Raw genomic sequence first — 20,298 nt, forward strand, 5'->3', positions numbered from 1 at the left:
CTCTTTTAAATTGCAGAGTTCAGTGTTTGTTGTTTTGCTGCAGTCGTTTTACCTGAGTGCACTCGGTTTTTTATCATTTCTTTGGGTGGTTGAATTAAATTGGTAACACTGAATGATGATGATTTCCTGCTGCCGCAATTTACAATTAGTCTTCATTTTTCAGAGCGAAGTACGGACGTGTTTACGTGCCAACCGTCACCAAGAAGATTTGATGATACAGAGACGTGGTGTTGGTTTTTGGCACACCTTAAAAAAAAAAAAAAAAAAAAAAAAAGTGCTGGTTTGGCTGTCGCCCATTAAACAGAGCTAAGACGAGGGCAGCTAGACTTCGGTTTCAGGAACATGTGTCATTCATGTACCTCATTCGGTTTCTAAAAGACTCGCAGGGAGTTCGGGTTTTCTTAGGAACATCTGTGGGCGGTGCACACTTGAAACTCGCATTACTAATTCGTCAAGAAAGAAACCCGTGACTGGAAACCTGTGATTGATTATTAGTCAATAGCAAATTGCACAATCACAAATAAGGACGCTGCAAACTAAATCACAAACAGATTAAGTCTGATTGCAGGTGTGTGTGGCTGAGTATCGCTACTTATGTCCTGGTGATATTTCAAAACGCTTCTAGCTCAGTTATGAAAGATGTTTTCACAGACCTGATGTTGCCATTGGTTTCAGAGATTTGTGGTATCTTTGCAATATTTTACCCGCAGTTGACACATCTTGCACACGAATCTGCTTTTGTCCGGCTCTTTTCATGTCATCACGCAGTCGTTTTTTTTTAAAACCCTATCCCCATAATTGTGTAAATAATCTGAGAGGTTAACCACTTGAACATGTACCTATAAATGTTTTATTGATCGGGTATTTTATAGTCGACCGTCCTTTAGCTGAGCTGCTCTCGGTTCTGCGTGCGCTTAGGTTTTTCCCTCCACTTTAATAAGTATAATATATTTAATTACAGTCTGCTTTTCTCTTCTCTGTGTGTCTCTGACAGGGAGTGGGTGTTGGAGAGCAGCTGCAGTTGGGCACACTATCAACTCTTATTAGATCACTCACTTCACACATGCAAAAAAAAAACACACAAAAAGTTAGCATGAAGGCTCTTTTACACGCTGTTGACCAGTAACACGCAGAAAAACAGTAATTAGCACAGAAATATTAATGGAACAGAAGCAGAAAAGCAGAAAAACTTTTTTTTTTTTGATTTGATTGTAAACATAAAGTCTGGTTCTGGCTCTGGGAGAGTGTGACAGAGCCAGAATATAACATCCCAATAATTCACCGAGTCAGATGTTTAAGTTTAAAACTTGTGTAAAACATTTACGTCACTTTTTTTTGTGTCGGTGTGTATTGTATGTGTGTGTGTGCGTGTATCCGGGCTGTGAGGCTGGACTCAGGAAGCCTGACTCTTTCCCTCTGACCTTCCTCCCTCTATTTATAAGCGCTGCCTCTCACACAAAAACATGCATGTCCATTTCACCGTGTCCACCGCGCTTGGACTTATTCTGTGAATGAAGACCGTCCTGATTCCACACAGTTTACCCGCATATGTTAGATACCACTACAACTTTGATAAAAGCCAAATCAACGTTAAGCTGCAGGTGGTGTTTTCTTGATATGATATTGATGCGTGAACTGTCCCTAAAACTACACAATGCTGCAACGCTGCACATTTCCCCACTGTTAGATGAATAAATTATTATCTTATCTTAAACACTTGTGGTTTGCTAAATGTATATTCACCTCATGACATTTCGCTGTCACTCAGGCAGAGATAACAATGCTGGTCAACCACTGTGGTTGAGATTGATCAATCAAACTACAACCATGCAACCTTGAGGCTTTAATTCTTTTCATCTGTAATAATGTCGCCAGATTTCCTCATTAGCATTCAGTGCTAACGCGGGGCCACGCAAACCTGTTTTACTACTAGTGTGGGTCAATCTACTGCACTAACTCGTCTCTCAACCAGTAGAAAATGTTTTTATGCATGATTATGTCACAGCGGCCAGCCCTAGTTTTACATCTCTTTTGTAAAATATTACTCTTGAACTCCACCTGTAACATTTTTTACTACTATTAGAGTTATTTTTATATTTCCCAGTGTGACTTTAACACACTCATGTCCTTCACTGGACGAGGTGAAGGTCTAAATAGGATTTTGATGGAGTGAGTCAGTGAGCGCCTGCCCTTCACTTCCCTCCTCCATCGGCCTACATTATATCTCCTCTGGGGGGGGGGGGGCGCAGATTAGAGGAGGAAGAAGGAGGAGAAAGTGAGAATAGAGAAGATGTGAGACAGGACAAGAGGACACTTGAAGAGAGAGAGAGAGGAATAAACTGTGAGAAGAGAGAAAGAGAAAGGAAGGGAGTGAAAGAGAGAGGATCTGTGGGCGGTCTTGGCTTTGCCCAAAGGCCTTGGCTTCTCTCCTCTTCCTCCTCCTCCTCCTTTTCTTCCTCCTCCTCCTCCTCATCTCTCCTTCACACGTTCCCTCTCTCTCTCCTTCCCCCCCTCAGCCTCATCTTCCTCTCCGCTCACATCTTTATCCCTCTATCCACCCACTATTTATTATTCTCTCCGTTGCCTCCCTCACACCTTTAGTTACAATTTTGGACTTAATTCAGATTTAATCAATTAAAATAACGCAGCAGCTCCATTAGCGTAGCGTAGCGTAGCTTCTGAAGTGGGGAGATTTGTTGGCATAAAACAAACTCTTGCATTACAGCTGGTTCTATACATTGTTAGTAAGTAGTATTTGTAAAGATAATTTTGCCAAGTATTGTTTTCTTTATAAAATATCTACAGCAGAGTAAATATGAGTGTCCCACTAAGTGACTAAAGCTAAAAGTCAACATTACTTTATTCTGATCCAATAAACTCAACGCACACTCACAACATTTTAACTTCTACTGTACTAAATCATATCTTGGAGGCAAACTCTGCTGCTTCACTACCAGCTCCTCTTTCTCTTTTCTGTTCAGCAGAGTCAGCATCGTATCTTCTCCAAAAACTCCCACTCGGAGAACCCACTCTGTTTCTATATGTAGGAAGGAGTGAGAGAGCTGCTTATTGTCTGACTACTAACGCAGTCATAGTGGTGGAGTGTCAACTCAACATGCTGCTGAAATACACAAACACTGATACAGAGCGAGCTCCTACTCTTGGTTTGTAGCGGGTTCCTCAGTAGGAGCCAAAGTGCAGATAGTAAATTATAAATGTAAAAAAAGAAAAAATAAAGAAAAAGACGATGAGTTTCTGTTGTGTGCTCCAAAGATGACCCACAAATATGCTGAAATGACGCACACTTTGTAGAGGCAGGTGGTCCAGATCTCACCAAGTCTGTGGTGTGACTGTCGCAAACTGAACTGATTAGAAAACACATTTATAATTAACAGGATTAACTTTTAGCGTCGGCCTCAGTGGTCGGTTAATGTAAGGATTAATTCTGGTATCGGATCCGGGGGCAAAAAACAACTTGCTTTGCATATGTAAAGGACGACTTTCTAAAGTCTGCAGAGAGTGGAAGGTTTTGCTCCGTGGCTGCATGTTCGGGCTTGTGAAAGCACGTCAGCGATGGCACAGGTGTGTTGTGACCCAATGCAAAGTTCAAGCTGCACAAATGTAGGCAAAGTCATTGGATGGACTCAAATAGATGCAAATGAGTGGCGAGCTTGGTCGTCCTGTGTGTCAAATCCCATCTAACACCACAAACATTTTAGCATTAGCACAAACTGGAGCACAAATAAAAAGCCATACGCCAAATACGTTACAAATATTCAACTATGCTCGATTATAAGAGGCGGTTTGGGCTCCTGCATCAATTTCTCATTGTATCTATGGCAATAGTCAAACCTTACACAGACCCTAATGTCATGGCCTATAGAGGGTGTGATGTCACAGACAGATAAGTCTCCATGGTTACGGCCACTGAGTGTCAAAAAGTGACAGTTGAGCACGGAGATTAGCAGCATTAGCCTGAATCACGGGCTTTAATGGCGTCTAAAATTGTGAAAGCAAATTAAAAAAAGGGTGGAGAGCTGTTGTGAGATTGACTAAACCAACAGATCTGAAAAGCAGTCAGAGATACATTTTTTACAGATATCTGCCAAAGAAAAGAGAAATAAATGGATCCAGACACAGAAAACTGGTGTCATGGTTCACATTTAGTTCAGGTAATATTAATTTATGCTGTATTTTTTGATGAAGTCATAACTTAAGTTACATTCTGGAGGACTGTCAGATAAGTTTGTAACAGTAACTATTTCAGTTCCAACAATAAATAACAATAAAACACTCTTTGTCATCCTCTTAACGTCCGTTATTGATCGGTAAAGCTTCTTACGTTAGCATCTTTTATTTAGCTCCATTTATCACAACTGAAATGACCTAAAACTAAGTTATACAAACTGAAACTGAGGCTAATCCACTTTTTCAAATCCATACTAGTTTGTATGGATCATTGTCGAGTTCAATTGCACTTAATTTGATCTGATAATCCACATTTTCCCCGGTCTTGCTGTATTTACTGATACATTTCACCATGGTTTTTTTTGCCAGTCAGGGGGCGTGGCCCCAGCAGGAAGTGATGTCATGTCCCGCAGTACTCTATGAGTCTCATCTGCCATTATAATCCATGCAATATAACAACAACAACAACACACAGAGGAGAGTGGGCACAGAAACTTGGGAAGTCAGGGCTGCAAATTTAACGGAGACAATTAGCGTTGATAATATTAATAATACTAAACTTTAAAAGGCTGCCCTCCAACGTTGCCTTCCACAAACACACGCAGGTGATACGCAACGGCAATAATGACACCGTACGTCCTCCTCTACAATAAGTTAATATATGTCATGACCCACGGCCAGAACATGCGATATGTGATACAACCCTCTCCTCCGCCGTTCCTCCCTCTCTCTCACATCTTTCTGTGACACCTACATAATTACACAGTCTGTCGGTGTGCGTGTGTGTGTGTGTGTGTGTGTGTGTGTGTGTGTTGTGTGTGTGTTGTGTGTGTGCGAGCAGGCATGTAATGTGGGGGAGGCATCAGATTCACGCTGTGCATCTGTATCTGACCTTTACTGCTGAGAAAAGACGCGCACGGAGAAGACGTCGACGAACACGTGAAACGCAGAAAGATAAAAGAGGAGGAGACAGAAGCGCACAGAAAGGAAAATGATAAAAAGTGAGGGTAAAGAATGGATGAGAAAGGTACAGAAAGAAACTGGGAAAGGAAAAAAAATTCTAAGAATAATAAAAAGTTTCACAATAGATTTGGAGAGTCTCAGATAAAAAAACAGGTAAGTGTTTTTCCTCTGTAACCTCAAGCTGCAGCTGCCTAATAAAATTAATGATTTACTAAAAGAGGCTCATCTAACCTGAGCAATTAGTGCATGCACACACACACACACACACACACACAGACACACAAAGATAAAGATGCTGTCTCACTAATTATAGCGTGTCTCTGCAGCTGAGGTCTGCTGGGTCATGTGTGTGTGTGGGCGTCCGAGCGTGTGCCTCAGTTTCGAGTCAAAAAAAATAGCGAAAGAACTTCAAACAAATGTATTATTATTAATTCAGAGTTACATTAATCTAATGTGTGTTTGTGTGCGAGAGATTTGACTCATTTCTCTGAGTGCAGAGGGATGATCGGTGTAATCCTACCTGCACAGACACACGAGAGACCCTTTCCGAAAGGCCTTTTTTAATCCACCACGCAACGCAGCACATACATGTTTATGGTTGAGTTTATGAGAGTGTGTGGAAATTATAAATAGGAGAGAGATGCAGATTTAACTGGTGGCAAATAGAGAGAGAGAGAGACGGTGTAATGGACCGTGGTGAATATATCTGAAATGCAACAGAAAAACATGTAAACCACATGGAGTAAAAAATGCAAATCCGCCCTGTGAGCATGGGCCCTGGTTGGATGTGCAGCTGATGCAGCAGCTGGCTGCAAGCTTCACCAAATTAGTCAGCACAACCATTCGACAACAGAGCTTATCTCATCATCCAACAAGAGAAGAGAGTGAAACAAAAAATTAAATAAAATAATAAAATCAACGATTAAAAAGTACGAGAGCTCGTGGAAGTTTTATGTAAACAATAAAAAAAGGAAGGTGTTTTATTTCCTACTAAAGAAACATTGAAAAACTTTATTTAAAATGACAGGGATGTAAATAAAACATGGCCTAGGGCTGGGTAACAGTTTTACTGAAAACTTAAAACTAATATTGGAGTTGGTTCCAGAGGTTTGTGGGACTTCAATAATATTTTACCTCTAGTTTCACATCTTACATTTGAATTTGCTTTTCTCCAGCTCTGCTCTTTTGTCATATCTTTTAAATCCAAGGCCTGGTGGTTTTTAATCTTCCTCGCAATGAATCGATAACTGACCCGTCTTAATTTTGAATCGGATTTAAACCAAGCTCTACATGTGACCTCAAGGAAATTTTAAAAGGACCAATAGCCACACAGGAACCAATACCGCAAGGACACTCTTCACATTTGCTGTTTCTTAAGGAAGTAAATTCTGCTCTTCACAGAACCACATCGTCTGCATATTCTCGAAACATTAGATTAGATTAACTTCATTGTCATTACACATGTAGAGGTACAAAGCAATGAAATGCAGTTTAGCATCTAACCAGAAGTGCATGTAGCATAAATAATGTGGTATATAAGCGGTATGACACATGGAACCACAGCTCTAGCTACAAAACAAATTAAATTGTTACGTTTGCATAAACATTTCTCTAAGTAAACACCATCCACAAGGTTGGTGCCTACTCCCAAATTCACAGTGTTGATGGCAGGTTTGGATCATCAGATGAACCCGGACGAAAAGGTGTCGCCACTGAGGTTTAAAGAGCAGTGACGACAAGAAGCAGCATCTCCGTCCATACACTCACATTATTTATATGCTCTGTTTGTTATAGTTGAAAATATTTGAGCTAATGGTTGAATTGCTTTATATGTGGAAGGAATTTTAGTCTCTTTTTAGCACAATTTGAAGAAGACATACAAAAATAATCCAAGAACATGCATTCATGGGGATTGCAGCTCAACCCAACACATGCATGTGTGACGCTATTAAACTGAAGTAACACTAGTTAGAAGCAGGAACCTAGAGTCAGGGTTGCAGTGATGGAGTCAGTGTCACCTCAGCAGTCGGCTCCACAGGTTCATTCTCAGGACAGATGGGCTCGCTGGAAGAGGGCGACGAGGTGCTACTTTCTAAAGCACGAACGCATTCAAGCCAGGCACAATATGAGGAAAATCTGTGACGCACACAATAGCAAAATATAGTCTATTGTGCCCAACTCGGCCACTTAATTAACACCCATCGGTCTGAGGGTAGCTGGGGCTTCAGATGATTTGACGAACAGTGTGAATGCTCCATGTGAGAGGTCAAATGCTCCAATATTTATCTGAACGCATGGTGTGTCCAAATCAAATTATTCTCCTCACGAGGAGATCTTTTGTGGTATGTTTAAAGTTCATATTCAAAATTGCAATGTCAATAAACATGCTAAAGTGCACTCTCTCATCTCTCGTGTTTCTTTTCCTCCACACTTTATTTTTCCAGAGTCTTTCTGCTCTGTTTAGTAAGCTGAGCCTTGTTTAGTTTTCTGAATTGACACCACCTGTAGGATTTCTTATAGTTGTGTTTGTTGTAAACATTAGGAATATTCAGACCAAAACAAAAGAAAGTCAAATGTATATAGAAACATAAAACTTCTTCTTTCTTCTTGAGTCATGGTCACATCAAACGGACGTGGAAAAAAAAAATACCGGTTTCACTTGAATACGCCACAAGAACCAAACAGTACGGGACAAACCACCAAAACCTAGGACCAAGGGTGCAACAACGTCCCAATAAATACCCCAAGAACCCAACGGCCATTGGCTTGGCTTGGTTTACCTGTGATTCAGCCAACCAGATATCCAGTTAGTAGGACAATCGCTAACCAGAAAGTGAGTCTGCCCGCCAGCCAATCATCCATCCCCCCCCCCCCCCCCAGTTTATCCAACGGCTTTTTACTGATGGACCACTGCATCAAGGTTAAGCAGGTTTGGCCTCTCTTGGCAGCCAGTAATCAGTGCAGTCACTGAATCGGTCAATTAGGCGCGCACTCAATCGCTCAGCTGCCTTTCTATCCAGGCACATTTACACACGGTCGCCAACAATGTCGGCAAGCTCACTATAACCACTGTAACCTTTAGAAGCAACTTCATACCAATCTATGCATTTATTTGCTTTTAAAACCAGAAAGGCAAGGATTGCTCCCTTTTTCCATCCATGTTGTGGATACAGATATGTATTATACATGTGAAAATATAATCTGAACCCATATATAACTAAAATGAGTTTTAGTTTTTTGATTTATTGGTGCTATTTGTGTTCTGGCTACTTTTAAATATCTGGTTTGGTTTATTTTTGTCTTAGTTTTCTTTCTTCTTTCTTTTTAGTATCTAGTATATTGATTTCTTTTATACACATAAAAGATTAAGCTGCATAAGAAATAAAACAACATGGCCTTTACTGCTGAGAAAAGACGTGCACAAGGAGGATGTCGAAGAACACGTGAAACAGAGTAAAATGTAAATACACTTTGGGAAGAAATTACCCTCCTTAATTTAAAAGGGGATGAGAAAAAAAACATATTGGTGGACATACTTTCCACCAATAAAACAGGAAGTAGCCTATGTTAGGAATTTACACTGTTCTCTGAAAATTTTCTGAGGTTGCTTTTAAATATCCAGAAGACAAACGTTGAGAGGTCAATTCCGACAACTTATCTTGTGTCATAAAGTCTAAAATTACTTCTGACTGTTGTTCCAACATCATGTCCAAGTTCATTTTGACCAACAGGAAAAGTTTTACGTAGAGAGCTAGAAAATCATTGACTGATGTGATCAAGTTCTTATTCTTTGTCGTCTTCTTCACCTACAGAAACTTGTGGTTTTATTTTATAAGGTTAAAAGGTAAATTTACTCGTTTAACGTCTAAAACCAAACCAAATAAAGCACATTTTCATATTCTTCTATCTGATGCTTTTGGTCTTTAGTGTGTTTCAAGCCTTTAAAATGAACGTCTGTTTTATTTAAGTAAAGTTTTGTAGATGGAAACACGCGTCTCGCTACGAGCTAAAGCAAATTTACAGCCTAGTCTAGGCCCGAGCTTCTTTCCGTTACATCTGAGGAATGTAAACAAGACTCACAGTATATAAAGTGGCCTGGGAGGTTGCCTTGTCCGGTTTGGACTTCAAATCACTTCAGGCTTTTCATTCCATTACAACACGTTCAAGGTTTTACTTCAGCCGGGGTTAAGACTTTACAGTTGTATATTATCAGCTCCTACTTTCACAGCGTTTACCACCAGACAGATCAGCCTTCTTCTTCTGAGGTTAAAAATAAAAAAGGTCAATACGTGAGGCTTACACAAATGCCCTGTCACAACCAAACCAGTGCCTTGCAAGGAAAGGAACTAATCTTCTAGGCAGGTTCCTCTTCTCTTCTGTTACACCACGACGATCCACTTCTCTTTTTGTTTCTCTTCTGTTTTGCCTTTTGCCCTCTTTTTTTTGCAGCACCGTTTCTAAGCAGGAAAAGCCTCTTACGGCCAACCAGACGACTAATAAGGAGCGGCTTCTGTCAGCCAACCCCCCCCCCTCACCCCTCCACCCTCACCCTTAATGCTTCAGCACACTGCATTATGGGCAAAATAACCCCCCAACGCACACTCACTCACACTCTCAAACACTCCTGAAAAGGAAAGGAGAGGGGAGATAAGTCAGAAATCCCACAAAAAAGACGTCATCGGCCGTCTTGATCTGAGCGGAAAAATGATTGATATGCATACACAAACACACCAGCGGCCAAGTGGAACGGCGTTAAGGTACACAGGGCTCTGCTAACACCTCTGTCTGCCTGTAATATGTGTGTGCAGAAGAAAAGAAAGCAGAGAGGGAAGGGAGTGAGTCAGTGTAGCGGAGAAACACCACATCATCATGATTAACGCACACTTACGCAATGTACACACACGTTAATCAAAGGGGACGGGGTTGTGGAGGAGCTGAGTCGCTTCAGCATCACAGAATCTGACCTGAACAAACCTCTCACATCCACTTTAATCAGAGCTGAAAAAAAATTGTTTGGCTTATTTTCTTAGAAAAAAAAAAAAAAAAAAAAACTGGAACCAGGAAGTTGGGTTTTAAGGAAACTTTGCAGGCAATTGTGTAGAAGCATATCAAGCTAACAGGTGGACACACACAGGTGAAGTTCTTGTTTACTTGACAAGTTCAGATTGGTAATGGGAGTCAGCCAGGGCCTGATCGTTTGTAGTTATTGGCTTTGGGTTGAGCCATAAACCAAAACCACGTCCTTGTAGCACCAAAACATCTTCTTCCTCTTCTGTTTTAGCGGCGGTTTTGGCTGACGTCAAATCTGGCAAATATCGAAGAAGCAGAGGAAGTGTCGTCACTGAACGTGTCTGCCTCGGGGGAAGAACTTTACTCTGGAACATAAAGGCAGTCAGAAAGCAAACTTGTAAATTGTGCAACGTGGATTATTTGGAGAGGCGGAGGTGGGAGATTCAATACTAACAACATCTCAGCTTGTTCGCCACGTAAAATATACACAAATATTTTCTCAACGCGATCATCTAGATTAACTAAACCGTTGACAAACTGATCAAAATGACTCAGCAGTGTCTGGCTCTGTACAAAGCAGCAAACTCCAGGTCTGAGTGATGAAGCCCATGCGAAGTGCAACAAATTGCAGTTCATGAAGTGGCCACTAGAGACTCTAAAAGGGAGCAAATCCCCCAAACTTTTGTTTTGGTCTCAATAGTTTATTGCACTATTCATGACAAATCTGTTGTTTATTTTTTATTAAAGTTTAAAAGTTCTTCATGCTTTGAGTGACCGGTAGTAGCCTGAGCTAACAGGTAGCGGAGAATTGGGTACGTCTCAATGTACGACACAACCCCCCCGATATTTGGTGTAGGTGGAGTAAAGCTCATCCAACATGGCGACCGCGGGCTCTGCTCACTTTGAGCTTCATATTCGAGGTTCAGAATCCAATGGGTGAGGTGACAATGGGTTCGTCCATAGTATATACAGTCAATGCTCTGTATGTAGCTCTTCCTAGCCTCCTAGCTAATAGTGTCTCCATTCTGTTTCCTCGTTTTAATGACAAATCCAGACTACTGCCACCTGCTGGTACGAACAGTTACTTCTTTTAATGCTGGTGCAAAACGTATGTACCAGCTAGTAACAGGTTGTAATCATTGCAAGGCCTTCAAGTGCAACCTTTTGGTCAAAAAAAACAAGAAATATGATGCCATGTCACAGTGGGCTTTTACTGTCGGTAGTGTCCATATCACAAAAATACATCCATGGACGTTTACAGCAATGTACGCGTCACTAAACCTCTTCAGTAAAACTTTAGCACAGAAATGGGGATTAAAGCAAACTGCAGCTCCACAGAGTAACACATAAAACTGATCCACCGGTTTAATCTGACAAAATAATATGTATCTGTTAATCTGTTATGTCTTCTGAATTATACAGCTTACTCTCCTCCTCCTCCTCCTCCTCCTCCTCTTGTTCCTACCCGGAAAAAGATAAATATGCATGTGCTGTCGATCTGTTGCCGCCTTGTGAGGATGCGAGGAAAGAGGGAAAACTGTGTCAGTGAGCCTTGTATTTCATCAACAATTGGTGCTCTGATCGTCCGCTTTTTAAACATTCATGAGTGTCTTTAAGCTGCCCAGACTCTAAGCCAAACGTTCCACTGAATTTAACACAGGCTGCGCTACCAGAGTCACATCATACGCTGCTTGTATAATCCATAAAGGAGCCGGTCTTTCTGCTGCGCTCCATACAGTACGCAGGTGATTTCAGGTGAAAGCTCTCATTGCCTATTGATTTTATCCACTTTAGCCACGAGAGGTAATGGTGATGAAGAGGAGGGCTATGTAATATATATATATATGTGTGAGTATATATAAACATTCGGGTCCTTAGGTGCTGAATCCATCCGGCACTTGATGAGTAATTTCACTAGGCTCTAAGGGCTGGATGAATACCCACCCTCAACACCCACAAGTTACCCACAAGAGCTACGTTAGCCACTAGGCTATGATGTTTGCAAAAAAGCATCAAGAGGAAAGGTCCTTAATGTCTGAACCTGGTGGAGAAGCCAAGGTGGGAAAAATTGTTCTTAAAAAATGGCACACTGGAAGAATAATGGCAAACAATTGGTTCGAGCCTTGGAAAAAGCATGACAACGTAAAATATAATAAACGTACCAAAAACTAAGAGAACGCCATATGCAGAATGGCTTATTTCAGTATTATATTGGCTTTATTTTATTGATGGATTGTTGACTTCAGCCAAGTCTGATCTTTTGTTGTCATTTGACTCAGGTTTGCCATAAACCAACCAAAACACTTCTTTTGTTTCAGTGGCGGCTGGTAAGAGAAGAAGAAGAATTACGTGACTAAACACACCTGCTGTGTGGAAGAAATTTTACGCTGGAAAAAAGAAGTCAATCAGACAGACATTTGTAAATTGTGCAATACGAATGTTTAAGGTGGTAGCAGAAGAGCGTTATTCGATATTACCAACTTACACAACCAAAATACACAAAACTGAATAGATGGAGCACTCTCACTGAGCGCACTGCTTTTAAAATAGAGAACAGCTTCCTGGAGAAAAGTCTTTTAGTTTATGGACGACCAGAACGTTTGTGGAAAAGAGAACATGAGGTACGAGCTCCCCCCCCCTCCACACATTAACTTGTGACAGCCCTGTTTATTGAACGGAGTCCAGTCCCACAGCGCACACACATGATAGAGAAGAACAGCAGTAAGAGAAGAAGAGCATGACTAACCAGGGGAGGAAATTTTGCTTATTTAAGATCGGGACAGAAATTATGCTTGAATTGGCCGATACTTTGGTATCAGATCTTCATCAGAACATCCCCAGTACTAACTCTGATAATGTCTGAGTATCAGTATCAGTTGCGTCATATGAAAGGCCAGTCTGGGGTGACTAGAGTCTAGGGTGACTAGAAACTAGAAACAAGTGGAGTCATGCAGCAACAAGTGGTATAACAGATTTATCTGACTTGTGATCGTAATGTGACGCATAATTTCTGTTCAAATCTGATTCATAACTAAGATCTATGCATTTGTGTCAGGAGATTAAACATATGTTGTGTGCTTTTAAATGCGCTGCTTTGACCCAGTAAACGTGAAGAAGTTCCCTGTTGTTTATAATGAGTATTTCTTCTCTGTTGGCCTTTCCAGCGTAATTTCCCCTGGGAGAGTCGACGCTATTGTGCTGCGCGGTGATGTATCGCTCTCTTACACAATTACAGTTAAACAGAATGACATTACAGAGGTTTCTAAATCTGTAACGTCTTGTCTATCTTTGGGGCTGTTTCAGGCCGCTGACCCGTGTGCATTGTTTATACGAAAAACGAGCGCAGATTCGGATGGCGAGAGTTAAAAATTCACGAGTGCCTTTAAGAGCTTTTGAGAAGGTGAGAATGCTATGAAACCTGACGCAGGCTAACGCAGCAGATCAAACATGGTGTTTTTTTTGCTGCTAATTTCTGGCAGGATGGTTTATCGTCTCAAGGTTTCAGCGTCAACATTAGCAGCTGAGGCCTCAGACTGTTTTAAAAATATCGGCGACCTTAAAAAGCCTTGTTCTTACGCTGAAAGATAGCTTCACGCAAGTTTTATTTTTAGAGCCAGTTTCGCTTAAAGTAATTCACCTCCTGGAGTAATCTGCTCATAAATGTATCGCCGTCATCTTGACGTCAATATTTCATCCGCTACGTCTTGGCAAAACCGTTCCTCTGGTTGTCCTTTTTCATCCCCCCCCCCCCCCCCCCCGTCCCCTCTGTATTCTGTCCTAATTGAAGGCTGAATAGAGTTTTATATTCTGGCAGCATCCGATGATGAAAGGCCTTTGATCAGTGTTTACCCCTGCAGGTGGTGCGCAGCGGTAGCGACATGAGATACGTTCGCATCTTTTTTTTTTATGTTCTCCCTCTGCTCTTGTTTTTTCCATGTGTCTCTCCGGCCTTTCTTCCCCGTCCCGTCCCGTCCCGTCCCGTCCCGTCCCGTCCCGTCCCTGCCGCACGCCGTCCCCGGAGAAGACGCGGCAGAACCCACCGGCGCACGGCTAAAAAACCGTGGACGTGTGCGCTCATTGTGAATCCGTTGTTTGTGAAGTGTGGGCTGTAAATAGTGGAAGGATAACGTTACAACATCCTGTCCTGTGGCAGTTTGTTTCTGCAACGTTTCCCACAGAGGATAAGCTGGGGTGACGAAACAAAGCTTTTGTTTCTTTGTGTTTTCACTCCCGGGGGCAAACAAGTCGCGTTCGTAATTTTTTTTTTTTTTTTTTTTCTACCCAGCGGAGGCAACAGGTACGAGCTTTACACGGTTTTTACATGGATGTAGATTAAGGCTGGAGGAAGAAAAGGAAACGTTTTACACACAGATCAGCCACAACATTATGACCTGATATTGTGCAGGTCTCCCTTGTGCATCCATCGTCCATTTTTTTTTAGTTCTTCCTAGGCTGCATCCTGCTGGGGCTGGTCTGGTCTAGGTGGGAGGTACGTGTCTATGTAACATCCACCACAAACGTTTCTGAATTGTCACGAGATGGTCAGCGTTATTTACTTCTCCTGTCGGTGGTCGTAATGTCAGGCCAAACAAACAAGGGCTTGAGGAGTAAACGAGACACAGATGAAAGTAATGAGGGCGAAGCAGCTCGAAGAGAAACAGTCAACACCCAGGAAATAAAGCTAGAAAACAAAATTGCCAAACGGACCTACAGAGTGTCAGGCTGTGGTCGTAATGTTACGGCCGACCGGCGTATCCTCTAATAATAACAACAGCAGCTTGTGGCAGTTGTGGGCGTCATTAATATTTCAGTAGAAGTTGGAAATAATGTCAGCGTTTCGTGGTACATGTGGAAGTACAGGCTGTACGGGGGATTGTGAGGGGCTGAAGGTGGAGGGTTTATGATCATTTATTACTTCCAGTTTCTACGGATGAACCAGGAGTCTTGACAGCTCCGCCAGCAAATGAAAAGCAGAGCAAGTGACTGAACAGAAAGGCAGGAAGTCAGTGACTCACTCACTCACAGATTGAGTGTCCTGCTGGCCGACCGACCGGCTAATTGAAGTAATGTCTTACAGACTAACTGGTTGAGATGACACACACACACACACACAGACACACACACATGAATCCACGGCCTTTCTGACAGAGGAAGGGCTGTCATGCCGGCAGATGGGTGAGACGTCTAAGAATAGATAAAAGGAGGGACAGTATTCTGGGAACACACAGACAAAGTGTGACGAATGTCTGGCAGATAAGTTACACGTGCCTGGTGCTGCCATAAACACATAATAACACAAAAAGACACACACACACACACACACTAACACACAGACGCTGCCTTTGATGTTCAGCAGCATCATTTCTGAGCTCTTTCATATCACCACATATGGTAATTCACTTTTGGCATTGGCCCCTTCAAAGGTATGTAAACTACCTTCTTCCTCTCCTGACCGTCTGATTCCATTTCCTCCACATGGACAGATTTAATGTCTCAAGATTATCCAACGGGGTCAGAGGTCAAAACAACTTTAGACATGTCAGCTGACGCCGCACTCTGCCTCCGTCACGTACTGAGGAAAGTGTCACTTTGACCTCACTTATCCAATCATAGCAAACAATTAACATGCTGTGGAGAGTTAAAAATGCAATTTCGACAACAATCAGGGCCTCGTGCGCCATGAAAACACCACGCAAAACTCATATTTGTCATATTTTTAACCGTCTGGCATTTTATTTCCACCAAAACACACTCTCGGGGACAGCAGCAAACAATGGCTGCAGAGGCACGAGCCAATTTCTTCTAGGGATTCCCCCGAAGTATTTACAGTACGTACGGGCTGAATTAAATGAGTGGAAACAGCTACACAGCACAGAGTGACATGGGTGGAAAATGTCTCAAATCTTGCACGGTTTGTTATATTTTACAGATATTTATGGATCATTTGCCAACGAGTGTGTAAATAGAGCTAAAAGCAACACACGTTTTCATAGCGTGAGCACGCAACCATTTTAGAAAAGGAGAAGTGACTGTACATCAGCTCGTTTTAAAGCAAATTTACTTTTAGTTCAGATTAAATTAAAATGTGCATATTGGTTGTGGGTTACGTTGTGTTATCGTCAGACAGACAGCGCCACGTTGGGCGTCTCCACTTCTTTCGTGAGGCGTCTTGGTAAGTGCCTGACGCAACGTGATTTCAAAAACCTCCCGGTTTGGACATTTTGTTTGAAATGTTGCCATCGTTTTTGTGCACACATTCTTGCATTATATGACTTCTGAGGCCAACGAGGTCGTGACGTTTGACCCCCCGATCATCAAATTTTAATCTCGAGTCCGAACAGAAAGGTTTGCTCCAGATGTGAAGGAATTCCCTGAAGAAATTCCAGAGGTGTTGAGTTTACGAGATTGGGATGAGCTGCCTACGAAGCAGGATTCCTGTAAAATAATAACTATTTCTTTATGGTATGCATCGACTGCATGCATCCAAGCTGGTCCACAGCTGTTCTAACATCTGCAGAAACAACCCGGTAAATTAGCCCTTTCGTTTTTCAAACACTTGACATCATTTAAAAGAGCAGAAGTCGCAAATATTCCCTCTTGGCTCGTATAATTAACATAATATGGACAGAACAAAGGTTGGAAACGTTGGAAATTTTATACTGGACTGGATCTGAAAACTAAAAATGAAGATTATGTTCTGCTGAGTGCACATCTAAACTTCCCAAATATCCCACGAGTTTGTTGCATTTGTGTTGGGCTAATAATCAAATATCACGACGCTGCAAACGTTATCGGCGTCAAATGATAATAAAACATATCGATTTTCGCCGGCTCGTGTTAAAACGTTGCAGAATTTTCCACCTGACGTCAGCGTTTCCTCAGCTAAGTGTTTGATACAGTTACACTTCCACCGTATTTACCGCCGAGGCAACAGTTTTCTCACAACGCACTCCTCCCCGCCGTTATAAAATTGGAGCCGGGGAAAGCAGCTGCGGCGGCGCTCCCCAGGATGCACAATCTCCTGGAAAACCTCACTTAAGCAAAGATGGCTTCCCCCGGGGAAACACCCAGCGGAGGAAGAGACTATGTAAATGATGATACAATAACAGAGGAAGAGTCTGCTGGGTAATAGCGCTGGCACAGGCGACTCGAGTGGATGTTTATAAAGAGCGAGGAGATAAGGAAAATAATCAATAACACCAATTATCTTACGTGAAATGGATTATAAATATAATTATAGTGCACATGTGCTTTTTTTTTTAGAAAGGGACAAACCTCCTTCTTCCTAAAATGTTCCCGTTTGTTTAACTACTAATCGAGCATGCGTGCATCATCCTCTGTTGACTTTAATCAAATTTTTTGGATTTAATCTCTACTGGTTGATCATTTATTTTATGCAGAAATGCTGACATAAAGATGGAACGAACATCCACATCCAAAAGTTCCCCAGGGGAACAATGAATCATCACAAGATGGTCAATGTTATCTACTTCTGCTGTCAGGAGGTTTAGTGTTGTCGCTGTATGTTTTATACACACTTTCAGTTTTCCCCTTTTTAATTCCCCTACGTGTGAACAGATGCACAGGATCAATCTGTCCATATAGTAGCTGGCTGCGCCATTAATAACAATTTTGCATTGATTTAAATAAAGTTTTTTTTGCCACATTTCCATAAACTGTTGCCTAGTTTTTGCAACAGATGAAAGATTGATTTGACCTCCAACTGCTCATCACTTCCTGCACGAAATCCAACGCATACAAATGCAGATAGATAGATAGATAGATAGATAGATAGATAGATAGATAGATAGATAGATGCCACACATCCTTGACATCTAACAACCTAAACTGCTGTGTGACTGTGTTTGTTGGGCTCTCGCCAACCTTCACTATCAACAGCAGCTGCCAGTCGCACTGGGGCGTCAGGCTGCTGCTGGCATTCACACACACTAATATACATAACACACACACACCTCCCAAAACAAAACAAAAAAAAACAAAAAATCAATACCGTTTCTCCCCCTCCTCCTCCTCTTCACATGCTACAACACCACAGGGAAATGCACACACACTGTTGTGTATGTAAAGTTGTTTTGATCCATCAGTGACAGCGGCTGAAATGCTTTGTGTGCTCGTATCAGCATGTTGTACACACACATACAAACATACAAACCTTTACTTATGATATGGGATAGTGCACCAATAAATGAAGGTTAGTGTTTAGCATTTGTTTTTTAAAAGAAAAAAGCTGGTGATTCCAGTGTGTTTTCATTTTGGAGGCCCCGGCTTGTAGTACTATTGACAAATTGTATTGCCCCCATTTTAAGTCAGTGAGTGGGCTTGGCCAAAATAACACTTTTAATTTAATCCGGTTTAACAGCACCCCCCAAACTGCATCCTCCCAAAAAATAATAAATAAATAAAAATGAACATCCAGCTAAAATAGTCACGAAAGGAAGGATTTACTATTATATATTATTATATTAGTTCTCACTGGGGAAAAAAACCTAATGAACTGGTAAGTGACAGTACGTTAGTATTTTGTGGTTTAACTGAAGTACTGTATGTAGCCTCCCTCCCTGTGGTTATGTTTACTAGCATCCTTCTCAAAACCACATAATTAATATTCATATGACCCCTTGTCCCAGCATCATAGACAGATAAATAGATAGATATTCTCCACTCACCGATACGAGGTCTGTTTTCTGAACGCCAGTCCTCTTAATTTCTCCTCCAGGGTCTCCTGCTCCATGTCCGGCAGGCTGCTGACTGTGTCGCTGCAGCAGCCGACGGCAGCCTCCTCCGAGCCGGCTCCGGACTCGGAGTCGCCCCCGTCGGCTCCCATGGAGGCCAGAAGACGACCGCTGAATCCCCCCGCCGCCGCCGCCGCCGCAGCCGGGCCGGTGCGGTCCTTCATCTGGGGGTCCATGCTGGTCGGTCCTCGCTGTCTCTCTCCCGGCACTGGACCCCCCTAATATCTCTGTCTCCGTCCACCCGGGGGTTTTGTAAAAGGGGGACACCGGAGCCTGTCTCTGTCTCTGTGTCCCGGTTTGTGAAGGAGGGGAGGGGGGGGGGGAGACACGGGGCCGGTTTCTACGGATTTACGCTTTTAACGGCTCCACCGTTCGCTCTGGCATCTGACCGTTGGCTGCCCTTATATACTGCAGCCAGGTACGGCAGCACGCGCAGCCGCCCGGACAACGGACCCAACTGCGCTCACGAGCTCACTGATCAACTGCAAGCTACGTCACGCTGGGAACGTCACCAGGAAGTAACAGTCTTAACCTTCAAAATAAAAGCCCGACATTGAAACTACAAAAAAATAAAATAGAAAAAACATTGCGGTTTAAAACGTTTAAGCCATTTTTTTAAAATGTAAACGTTTAATTTATTCAAAAGCAGTTATCTAAAAATGTAGCTAACTTATCTATTGCGTCACGTTTCCTAATTTTTATTAATTTATTACGGTTTTTCTCCTAATAATAATAATTGTTAGTTTCTCTTACTTGTCGCCATGTAAATGCATAGTCTAAAAATAAACCTAAAAGTAAAATAATATTAATATTTATGTAACATTTGAAAAAAGATGTTGAATAAAAAAATGAAATATTTTTTTATTATATTTTATGTATTTTATTTTATAAATGCCCATTTATTTATTTATTTATTTATTACAACTAAAAGTCCATAATGAGTTTAAAGTTCAAATTTGTAATATGTATTCGTTCTGCATCAGCTGATTATTACTTCGACCTTTCCTGAAAGTCAATTTTATTTCCAAATACTGAGCGGAAGTTGAGTATTTGATAGTATGTGACATGACGCGGGTTTAAAAAAAAAAAAAAAAAAAAAAAAAAAAAAAACTACGAAAGCGGGAGCTGCTGTGAGGGCAGCGACACCAAACACATCCCGTGTGTGCAGAGCTTAACTAACTGCAGCATCCATCCATCTTTACGCGTATCCATCTGTGTCCGCCCTTCCCACCCATCCATCCACCCATCCATCCACCCATCCCATCCATCCATCCATCTGGCCCAGGGGACGAGCAGCGTGGCATTGTGGGATATTCCCTCTCCTCCTCCTCCTTTCTGCAGCATCATCAGTCAGAAAGTAGGGCAGTATCTCAAAGACTAATCA

General features: G+C 41.9%; 1 protein-coding gene across 1 annotated transcript in view; it reads right to left on the reverse strand.

Annotated features, from left to right (window-relative positions):
* dgki (diacylglycerol kinase, iota) overlaps nucleotides 1-19,394 on the reverse strand; it is a 67,576-nt gene extending 48,182 nt beyond the window's left edge. The window contains exon 1 of the mRNA XM_047575563.1: nucleotides 18,849-19,394. Coding sequence (XP_047431519.1) covers nucleotides 18,849-19,090 — 242 coding nt within the window. The 5' untranslated portion in view covers nucleotides 19,091-19,394. The remainder of the gene's footprint in view (nucleotides 1-18,848) is intronic.
* Nucleotides 19,395-20,298: the final 904 nt, after the last annotated feature.

The sequence above is a fragment of the Mugil cephalus genome, chromosome 22 (assembly GCF_022458985.1).
Source record: "Mugil cephalus isolate CIBA_MC_2020 chromosome 22, CIBA_Mcephalus_1.1, whole genome shotgun sequence".
NCBI lineage: Eukaryota > Metazoa > Chordata > Actinopteri > Mugiliformes > Mugilidae > Mugil > Mugil cephalus.